Genomic DNA, 11,651 nt, shown 5'->3' with positions numbered 1-11,651 from the left:
AATAATCCTCATAGGTGGCCGCCATTGGTAGATTCTTTCACCAAGCAATTCTGCACTTGGCTACCACTGAAGGAGGAAAACCAGCGACATCTTGCACACTTGCGATTTAAACTTCAAATTTTTTAAAGCACTTGCTTGTGTGGTTCCTTTTCGCGGAAGGTTAAGGGTATCTATGTTCTCTTCGTGGTGAGGTACATCCCTCGGAGGGGCTCGATCGTAGTGAGTTGGAATTGATGACCCCCCTTTATCGTTGGCAAGCTCCGTATGAATCTTAAGAAGCATACTGTTGATCGAACTGCTGGTCGCTTCAGTTGTACTGGAAGGCAACCTCGCCAAATCTTGACATAATAACTGATTGATATGAGATATACACCTCACTGGAAGGGCGCGTAGTGAATCATCCGGGTGGTGGTTTGTCATGCGATCTTCCAAAGATAGAACTGTTTGGTGAGCTGCAAGGGATCTTCCCAGGGCAGCGTTTCCCGCGTTGTCGCTCAAATATGCAATAGTACGAATGCCAGCTGACAATGAAGCATATCACCCCAGTAGGCGGTGTCAGAAGTACCTCTTCTCATCTCCGCAGCACATTCAGCGTTAATTGGCCGATTGTATTCCCCGTCCCTCGCTGCTCCACCTCCAGACAACGAGCTTTCAGCGGGATGCACACGACCATCTCTGGAGCCTCCCTTTCTGTGTAAACCGCAGCGCACGCCATTAAATTGCCTCCGGCGTAGCCGGGTGGTGTCCAGCCATCGAATAATATTGCAGCCGAATTCACTTCGCAGTGTGTTGCCAGAGAGTGCTGCTCACAGATGTTTCAGATGCTCCTCACGGCGAATGGTTTCACAGAGAGTGCTTGCGAGCTCTACGCACAGTAAGTTTCTTAAGACGTTCACTGCACTTACATTTTCCACAGAGGAGATCTGAAGCCTCATGAAAGATGGGAACTCATCAATCATACTTCTGTTAGAATGTTTCTCCTAAGCACGCATCCCTCCTGCAGAGTGCGATCAACGTACCTCAGAATCTTTAGGTTCTTCCAGTTGGCATCTTTGATGGATTTGTCTGCGGTGGTGAACTAGAAGATGTGTGCGACACTTTTCTGCATGAAATTGGTATCTATTCGTCTTGCATACCCTGCATCGCCACTGTCAACAAAATCTGTTTTTGCCTGCTGAGTCACTAGGCACTTTGTCAAAATATAGCCTTGCGTCCAGGATGGCCAATATGAAAAAATAACTCTGAGATGGACATGCCCGACGTCGGATGAACAAAATAGTTGTGTCACAATCTATTCTAGTCCACGAGTAATGCTGCTGTATGAGTAATCATCTGCGTAGGAAGGATTCTGGGCGAGCAAAGAAAAGAAAGATCTGAGCGCAACAAAATACTTCCAATTGGCATACACATACTAGCAGACTGCTAGTAGTTATTATTATTATTTTTTTCGAGGACTCAACTCAGAATAATACGAATTCCGTTTTAGCTTCTCCCACCCGGACCAACGTTGCGGAGCCAGTACCCATGTCACGACCCCGTTGCTCCCCCCAACGTGCTGCACAGAGATGTGCATTCGAACGAGGACATCTTTGGTGGCCAAAGATCCAAAAATGAATGTCGATACAATGTACGTTCGCGGCGCTAACGTACATTGTATCGACATTCATTTTTAGGCAATTTACCCAATTGATATATCGGGTCTAAAAGGACGTAATCATGGCTTACGGATTAGCGAGTTCAACATGGAAGAAACACAAGTGTTACATCTTTTGTCTCACCAACTCCTCCACCGTTTTATTTACTTCCTGGGTGGAAATGGTCATCATCACTACGCCAATCACTGTCTGAGCGTACAGCTTATACCGATAACTATCGGCAGCGTCGAGGAGAATGTTGACGATCATAACTTATTTTTGCCCCACCCCCGATATGGCTTGCAATGTGAGTCTTGCATTGCGAGATTTTGCAGAAGAAGAGCTCATTGAGATGGTATGATACCATCCTGTCTCGTTCTGGTCCGGCCTTGGGTCCATACACTACCGAGTTCATTGGGCGAGAGTAAGTGTTCTGAACGCAAACCGGAGACAATCTGAGATCACAAGCTCTCTGAACCGCTGTTGTGATATTGCTATGCCTCCATAGATGCTGCGATGCATATACCGTTATAGGTCGTGCTGCGCCACATGTGCGCGCGTGAATGATCTATTTATCATAGCTTTTTCCTTATTGCCGTGCACGCAAGTACAATTCTGCCTCTCGGCTCAACTGTGCTGTTGTGTTGAGCACAGTTCTACGGGCATCTACAACACCGCCTCTGGGAGGATGAGGATTTAAGTTTTGAGGCGAGATGGGCTTGGAGGCTCCAAGTTGGAGCCCCTCTCTCCTGAGTACTGCTATCGACCCCCATTACAGACTCAAAAGAAGGCGCACAAAAGTGTCGATGGAAGACCCAAAGCAGTCTGCTGCGAGACTCAACCATGTGCGTGCGTACATGTGAAGCAAGCCACGTCGCCGCCGTGGCTATCGCACTGCGATAATCTCAGAGTTGGTGTCCAGAACGGTTGTGCTGGGTGTCTGGAACAATTTGATAATGCTGGATTTCGCCATCAGGGATGTCAGAAAGGTTCGAAGAAGAAGCAGCGTGAGTCGTGTGATCTTACACTAGCAAAAGATAAAATCTTGCATAAGGCGCTTACACGCCTCTGTGCATTTCAACGCATTACCTTTTCCAAGACTTCGAAAAGTCGAAAATTTTCCGCAAGATTTACTCATCGCCTCCTGTCAGGCGTACTACTCGTCGAAATACCTTCCCTGGACCTCATTGCGCGCGCAGTGCGTGAAGTTCCATGCGTTCCACCACGGACGAACTCACGTACTCACGCGGGAGTCTCACGTGAACCCACAAGCTCCCTCGCTGTCTCTTAGTTGTATCCCGTTCCACTTGTGTTGATGGAGCGACGCACATCATCCTTTTAACGAAGCCAATATGCTCGTCATGGTCCTGATCCTGCGATAGAGGAGGATGCCTCTAGCACACACCTAAGGGACTACACGTATCATCTCAGCATTAACGATCTCTAACAAGGGCAGTACTGTCTGCGGCAAAGCACCAGGCTCTTATATCTTCCTTGTTGTGAGACAGCCTTAGATTTTATCCAAGGGCTACCTGATTTGATGATGAATGCCACAGTCTATCAACTCGGATATTTTCCTCAATCTTTGTTGCCCGAGTCTGATAGTCCAACGTTATCTCGACAGTAGTGATGAATAGGTCAGTACACGACGAGGAGATGGATTCATGAGTAACTAGTACTTCATCTGTGGTTTGTTGTACTGGTTCTATTCATAAATCATCGGGCCCGTTATCATTTGTATCTCATCAAAATGACTATCGCTCTGATTGCCGCCTTCGCCTACACAGTAGCAATCACTGATGCCAGCGGCCTTGGGAACGAAAGTACCATGCTCGAACTCGGGCCGTGACCGTCCATCGATTATCTTCAGGTGAGACGCCCGCGTTTCTCCATCTTCGTTCTCTGAATGGCGGCGCGGTCTTGTGTCCGTACAGCAAGGGTAAACTGGAAGCCGGATACATAACCATTGGCGACCTGAATAAGTAGGTATATTCAGCGTGCGGAGTGAAAATCAAGGTCATGCTGCCTTTAGGTACTTCTATACGGTTATGGAAGCCGAAGACGTAGATCCATCATTGGCGCCGACCTTCTGGTATCTGGCCGGTGGACCGGGTACTAGTAGCTTGGGAGAGGCCATGACTATCAATGGACCATGCAGGATGTCTCCTAATGGGAAGGAGCTCGTGGCAAATACGTGCGAATGCCTTTGTGCGGTGTCACGCAATGTGACCGTTCGGAGTTAGATACTCGTGGACTAAGCAAGCCAACGGCATTTGGATCGATGCACCTGGACCTACCGGCTTCAGCGTGGGCCCGATAGAGTCCACCTTGGAGAAGTTTATAGACAACATGTAAGTATTCTTTAGACCAGAGAATATACACGTCACAATGATGGTCCACAGGGTCACCTTAAGCGGCCAGTTATTCAAGAAATACCCTCACTTGAATAGGAATGTACACCTCGTCGGACTCTCATGGTCTGGTATGCATGCTGAGCTGATAGTTCGGGTGATACCGTCTTGCAGCTCTCGCCGTTGCTATGTTGGGAGAGGGCATTCTGCGGAATCCTCGGCTCAAGATCGATTTGAAAGGAGTGATGATACTTTCTGGTATGGTTGGACCGTATGAGATGTATGCAATCCATTCATTCCGAGTTGACATTGTTGCCTGGCTCATCTTGTCAGATATCACGGAGCTTACGAGATGGTTAGGGATCGGCAACTTCTACCACAGAAGGAGTCCTAGTTCCACATTGTGCGTTGGTCGTATAATTCTCTCAGGCTCGATATAATGAAGACTGGCCTGGGGGTCTGTAAAGCAGCTGTCGACAAGTGCAATTCTAATGGACCTGGGAAGCCTGCTAAGCCCGGTGGGTAATCCGTAACTTGAGCACTCTCGACAGTCATGCTCTGTTCCTCGCAGTTTTCTGCCAAGCAGCTGTAGATACCTGTGAAGCATTAACGATGGACCCTATGGACGCAGCACACAAGAGCATGTAAGTGGGCGGGTCTGGATCTAAGTGTTGATCTTCGCTGTCTCGAATTCCGGCGCCTGATACGAGCAAACGTTCAAAGCTCTCTGTCGGAAGAGGTGAGCCGATCATTTTGGCGACCAGATTCTTCGAAATCACCGGTAGTTTCTCCATGTTCTCCGGAATATTCCCATCATCCGAGCCAATATTTCTTCTCCAGATACGATGTACGCGCACGAACAGGGGGAGATTCCGAATTTTTCGCTTTCAAACCGGGAGATGTAACCGTCGTTGCACGTCTCATTTTCGAATGTTGTCATCCACTCAGGCGGCCGATTTTCTCAATAAGCCAAGCGTTAAACAAGCTCTCGGCGTATATAGAATTTGGGAGCTATCAAATGATCAGGTTGCCAAATTTTGATTCCATGTTAACACGATAGTTTCAGCCCAGGTCCTAGAAGCCTTCGATAAGTACAGCGCCTATGATGGGAGATTCTTCGTCACACAACTCCTCGACCACGGCTTGAAAGTGAGCATGATTCGAGAGCATCACTTCTGGAATACATCGAGACTATGGAACTACGAACTCGAGGGCGAAATACGCGCCGCGGTGGGGGCATACGAGTCATCCGACTCCCAGTCGCGATCTCTCGAGTTTTCATGAAAACAAAGGAATTCAAATGGTAAATTCGATGATGTGGCTAATATTGGACGGCTACGTTCAACCAGATATGTTCAACTAATTTCGACATAGCACAAGTCATGTCTGGAGACTGAGTGAAGGATTCGATACGGCATATCCTTTCATTGTATCAGCATGGTATATCACTGCTACAGATACTTGTGGTCAATGGCGATATGGATTTAATCACGAACGCGGTGGGTACAACAGAGTGGCTGTTTAGCTTGAAAGGGAAGGGGGCGTACGGCGAAGCACTCAGACATTCGAGACCCCAAGAAATCAAGGTCAGAAGTTTCCGCTATTCCAGTGCCATCTCTCAGCACAACGTCTGTAGCGAAGAACTCTGTTTCAGTTCCCTGGAATTGGAGTCGTAGGAACTTCGCGTATTTCGCAGTACCCTAATGGAGCGAAGCTCGCATTCGTCGAGGTGAGAAGCACATTATGGTAGCGAACATTGACGGTGTCTTTCAGATGAAGGACGCAGGCCATGCACTCACGTTGTATCAACCCGTAGGGATGCAGCAGATACTGCAATCTTTCCTCACCGGTAACCTTTGGTGAGACTGGAGCAATCACAACAAGAACGTCGGCCTGAGCAGCTAGCATTGTTTAGCAGCTATCGATCAATATCAGGAACTCTTCTCATCTCGCCTTCGCTCAAGTGGATCGCTCGATATTCTCTTTCTCGGGCTCATCCAGTATTTGCTCCCAAAAATTCAGGCGATGAGTTTCTGAGTTCACGGACACCCCAGATTCTGCAACCGACCACTTATCTATCGGGCTAGTGCAAACGCTGTTCTCGCAGATAGCTGATCCTCCGGCACTGGCTTCACTCCATACGCTCCCATTGTGCCGTTGCTGTTCCAAATCCTTGTTCTCGGAACGAGGGCAAGAGTCCAAACGGTTCGTTTCATGTCGGCTAGGCAGGGATATCTCGCTTATGTAACTGTGGCGTTCACCCTTCTCCGAACCCATCTCTACTTCGCTCCAACAGCTATTGACATCCACGTGAGGATTTGACGGCGCTTCTCTTTTGCCTGCTGCAGGACGGGGTAAGTAATTACAATGACGACGGCTTCAGAAGCAAACCCAATCATTGACACGATCGATATCGTTAACTGCAGTACTTGCAGTTCTCGTCGGCCGCGGTGTTCGAAGCGTGTAGTTTTCCTCTGTAGACATAACAGCAGCACTGGTTGATGCTTGAGTGTCTCGAAAGAACCGCGGTATACTCAAGCTTTACGGGCTCGCTGACTCACTGAACTGAGGAATCTAGGGAGAGTTAGTTTTCCAAGCTGGAAATTCCAACTGGTGAAAATCCAGATAGAGCTCACCGTTGCATCGTCATGCGAGGTCCCCGTCGCGGAATACGTCGTCGATGTCCTTGTTTGTGAAGTTGCATTCCTCAATCATGAAATTGATGTCTTTATTTGCGAAGGTGACTTCCTCATCAGCTGTATTGATAGCCTAATCCGTCAAACAGATTTCTGAAAGGTATAGAAATACATGTAGTTGCAAGTGGTTCAGTGCCATCGAGCTAATATATCTTAATTTAAGGCGAGCGAGAATACTGGATGCGCTGTCCCCTGAGACTGGACATGAGCTAGGCTTGAGCTTGAGCAACCCCAGGCCTGGCCCCAAAAACTTTCTCGCCCGCCCTTGTGATTTATAATAAGTAGGCGGCGCCTGCGGCGCTGCGTGGAGTATGAGTTGGTGACTGCATCGTATTCTCGAGAGTCGCGAGATGGGATTTTATCACACCAATCGACGTCGACAAGCTGCTGAAACCTAGCCATCCGAGGGACTGTGTCGTGTCGGTGCCACACGAGAGGAGTCTTGCGATCGACATCCAGCAAGGCGGACCCTATCGCCACTGGAGACCTATGGTATCTCGTTAATCATGCGGTCTGTGCCTGCACTTATATGTCCGCACATAGCGGCGGGTTATCCTTCAAAGCGAGCCGAAGGATCTCTGAGAGTGTATTGATCACATGGCGCTATCCGACTGGGTTATTCGACGACAGTGATGAGGTCATAACTCTGCCACGATTCGTCAGAGTGATCAGGCAGCACTTGAGGGAGAGTGGCGCTCTTCGCTTGTCTTTCATATGATCAATACAGCATTGACAATGCTACGCACGGCACGGTCGTCCCTAATGGCTCAGCCCTAAGGGGTAATATTGGTATGAGTATAGAGCATCTTTCTGGCTAGCGATTCAGTAAATGTAGCCCCACTAGCTTCCGTGATAATGTATCTTCAACAGCGTTAGACTAACACCGATCCCGCGTTTGATGCCTCAGTTGGACTTCCGTCGCAATTTTCGGGTCATATGGCCCAATCAGATACTCGGATTCGAAGTGTCACTTTGTACTGTCGCCTAGGTTCCATGGCTCGATTTCTGACGAGCCACGGACCGCGCGTTCAACGGAAGAATGTTGGCGTCATTACCAATAGCTCCACTCTCAGCAATTATTCGTACGCAAATTTTCCCGACGGTCATGCTCTGTTGAGTAACAGAATCACATGCTTACCGAATAACATTTCCGCCCTCGTGTATACGACTCGTTGAACGCCATAGTGATGACCAGAGACACAGGAATGCTACTTACAGCACATTGTGCTGAACACAGGGATTTCAGTATAAAATGCTGATGCTGTTGCTTCTGTGCAGCATGCACACGCACACGCATCAGCTGGCTGGCGCCAGTTGTGCTTGCGTACCTGCGTATCCATTGGTCTTGAGTACGTGCAACAATACTAATCTCTCTATTTGTCTTGTCTTATCTCACTATGCTATCTATTTTGTGCTGTCTTAGTACATACTTCCCTTCCACCATGTCTAGAATTGCTAGTAGAACTCAAACCAAGCGCGCTAGTAATACTAGCGCACCAAGGTATTAGCCTAGTACCTTGTCGCCTCATCTTAGTGCTCCTATCGGCGATCTTACCAACGGCGACCAATATAATAAACCACTCTGTGAACGGGTAAACTGCCCAGCTATACTTACTGGCATGAGAGTGAAGGCTGCAGCTGCGTAAAACCAAGGTAATGCAGTGACCACGGCTCTGATCAGGGACTCTGAATCACGGTGGTAGTCGGCCGGTTCTACAAAAAAACTCAGTCCATCACCCAGAAATTGAAGCTGAAGCGGGGGGGGGGCGGCGGGTGCGCGCTGAGATCAAACCGGCACATGCTACGGTATATAGAGAAATTTCACCCCATTTCATTGGCTCTAGCCGTTTAATTGCGATTTATTTTGAATATCATACGTAGCAGCCCGACAAAGGTTGAGCACGCACTAGCCTGTAAAGATGTAACACAATAGGTTCTCTAAAAGAACCCAACTCGCCGGAAATGCTCAAGTCGGGCAGCCCGAGGGAAATCCACATTGAGCCGTGAGCTCGAGTGGAACGAAGGGATGAAGGAACGTCAAGGTGGAGAGCGTGAGGTGCCACAAGGTGCCTCTCCCAAAGTCCGTAGCCGCTTGACGTTAAGGATCGTAAGCTACGGGTCAAAAGTGCCCTCATGAATTCATCTCACGTGAGGCCTCCTACTACGATGCTTAGCACTAACGTCTGTGTCGCGAACCTCAGATATGAGTGCAATCGCAGCCCCCCGGCGGAGCTGCGGTGTTTCTGGTATTTGGCGTGTGTCAAGCCGTAAGATCCACTGGCGGTCACAGATACGCTTCTCTATTCTGACAGGGGAGAGATGTTAAAAGAGATCCACAAAGTACCACATCGAGCGAAAAAAGGGTTACCTGCGCTGTACGAGTCGCTAGGACTCGTCAGATGTATTGTCCAAATGATTTGGACCGAATCAATTAGATCGGTATAACTGCGATATATCGCACCGGTTGCGTCGAAAAGCGTCGACGCAACCACAATCTGATACGTCTCACTGGCCAAGCGCCTGTTTCTCTCCCTCCAGGAACAAGCTCACGGAATGCCCACGGAATCGTTCGAAATCTCGGTTCAGCCAAAGTAGAATCGTTGACCGTGATAGACATCGCTATCATATTGGTAGGTCTACCTACGATTGCAGTTCGGATTTCGAACTTCGGACCCACTTTTCCTGGAAAGGTGGGTCAGCCCCATCTAAAGACGAGTCTCACTGAGCCAGGTCAGCTACTCAATTGAGAGGATCTCAGTTTGTTTATTAAACAGCCGGCCAGCCTACAAGTCGGCGTCCAACCATCCAGCTGTATGGCTACGTGCTCCGCGTCAACGATGATCGCCTCGCTTTTTTTTCCTCACGTCACTGCGTAACGTCTCCTTTATGCGACGGATTTTCTGCGCATGGAGATGACTCCGATTTCCTCGTGACGAGAACTTCGTCGACCATAATCTGGTATCAAAGCGCGAACGACATAGCGAAGCCCCGGTGACTCTAGGGAGTTGCTCGACCACCCGGCGATCGTGCCATAATCGATTAGGCGACGGTTAAACTCGGCGACTCGGGGATCCACTCGCCTCACGGTTTCATTACCACAGAACGAATTGCTAACAAAGCGACGCGACCATCCTCATCGGTATTTAACTTAGGTTAACAAGTTAATTTTTACAGTGTGTTCGCGTTTGAGGGGCAAGTCATGAAAAAGGGCAGAACTCGGGACTCAATCAGCGAATGACAATGAAAATTGTACTTCGGGAGCTCTAAGACCGGAAAAATCGATTGGTGTACCTGTTATGGTAGATCTCTCGACCATTTCGTATTTATAATGCATGGAAGATTCTCGCAGATTCACTTTTCATCGTTCGCGTTTGATAAGCAAGAGGAAAGGCCCATATTTCGTGAGACTTCCGGTCCAGCCTCCTGCCTAGCTCGGCAACGTCTGTCTCAGTCTGACTGAGGACTCCAATGATCGGAGTCCGATTGTTGTACGAAGTTTGTGAATCTGACGGAACCATTCGCTAAATTCAGACTACAAATCGAGTTCGAATGTGAAAACCTCTCCATCGCGAGCCTGAATACGCTCTTCCAGTTGCATCGCTTTCTCATCAGCCACCCGGGGTGCTTTCTCATGTACCTCGGCGTCATGCTCCGCTTGCTGCCGAGCTAACTCTGATTTATGAGCCTATGATGTAAAAAACATGGGGATGTGATAGATTCCGATACCATCTCAGTGAGATGATCTCACGTTCAAAGCCTGTATCAGATCACAGCGAGTCCTCCCGAGCTCCTTGCTTGTATAGTCACAACTGAACCACCTAATCGCTCGTGCTGGAGCAGGATAGATCGCGTCATCATGGTACATTCCAAGTCGGCTGTTAACATCGCGATCCCTTCATAAGCACTCGAATCGTTCCACTCAGCAACAACTACGGGACTCTCATCTAACACCGCCTAAAGGATCAAATGAATACCCTACTAACTTAGTAGCTTAGTAGTACTAAGCAATTACAGCTCCAGTACCTGCACACAGACCGCAGTTCCGGCGGATTGCTCCGCTTGCATGCCATGATCGAGTTTATTAACATCCCTAATGAGATTGAGACACTCCTAAGCCTCATGGTGTTCCAATTACAACCGAGTGACTTCTCCCTGAAGTCTCTGCAACTCCGCTCTGGTAGCCTCATGGTCTTCTGTCTATGATTGCGATTAAGATAATGATTTAGTACAGTAGTTTTGCCTACCTGCCGAGCATTCATGTGTTTGCGACGCTCTCCTCTCTTGTTGACCATCAAATTGGAGAAGCTTGATGTTCACGTCGCAAAAATATCGGATTCGGAAACTCAACTAACAGTACTTGTACCATATACATGAAACATGTTGAGCAAAGAATGGCGACACTTCATATTGCTCCACCTAAACTCCTCGCTAAAAACCTCTTGCTGTTCCGGTGAGCCAGATTCTAGCCTAGAGTCTCTAGGTAGCCCCGCGATGAGCTCAAGGGCGACACCCGACCATCAAAAGAGAGCTCTTGGCGACACTCGCTTACTACCTCGAGATCTACGTCCGTCAGCGACAAAATTACAATCGAAAGCTGGAGAGAGAAGGCTCTCGGTAAGTCGTCGAAATACTCGAGGCTGACACCCAGTAATACTAGGGAGAGCCCTTGGCACACTCGCTTCCTACTCCGAGGTCTACATCGCCCTGGCATGTCTGCAACTGATGAAAAATCTGGCGGTGAAAGTGCGCGCGCCCCGCTCATCGATTAGGTTTTTACTCGAATGAAAAATATGACACGAGTTCGACTCTCCCTCAAATAGCTTCTCTTTGGCAGCCAGTGTGACTTGCCTTGTCATTGTTACTTATCGACTGGCAAGACTAACGACCGAACTATTTGCGTGCTCTCCGTATGATGGGTGACGCTGCTCATCATTGAACAGCCGATAGATGCTTGAGACATCATGCCTCAA

At 48.5% G+C, this 11,651-nt stretch overlaps 1 protein-coding gene across 1 annotated transcript; it reads left to right on the top strand.

The window, feature by feature from the left end:
• Positions 1–3,384: 3,384 nt before the first annotated feature.
• Pmar_PMAR005462 (conserved hypothetical protein) lies at positions 3,385–4,633 on the top strand (the record flags this gene model as incomplete). Its single annotated transcript, XM_002782176.1, has 8 exons — positions 3,385–3,457; positions 3,505–3,616; positions 3,667–3,828; positions 3,878–3,985; positions 4,037–4,116; positions 4,160–4,265; positions 4,415–4,503; positions 4,557–4,633. 8 exons carry the CDS (start codon positions 3,385–3,387, stop codon positions 4,631–4,633), a joined length of 807 nt encoding a protein of 268 aa, XP_002782222.1.
• Positions 4,634–11,651: the final 7,018 nt, after the last annotated feature.

The sequence above is a fragment of the Perkinsus marinus genome (assembly GCF_000006405.1).
Source record: "Perkinsus marinus ATCC 50983 genomic scaffold scf_1104296939964, whole genome shotgun sequence".
NCBI lineage: Eukaryota > Perkinsozoa > Perkinsida > Perkinsidae > Perkinsus > Perkinsus marinus.
This window is presented reverse-complemented; position numbering and strand designations above follow the sequence as displayed.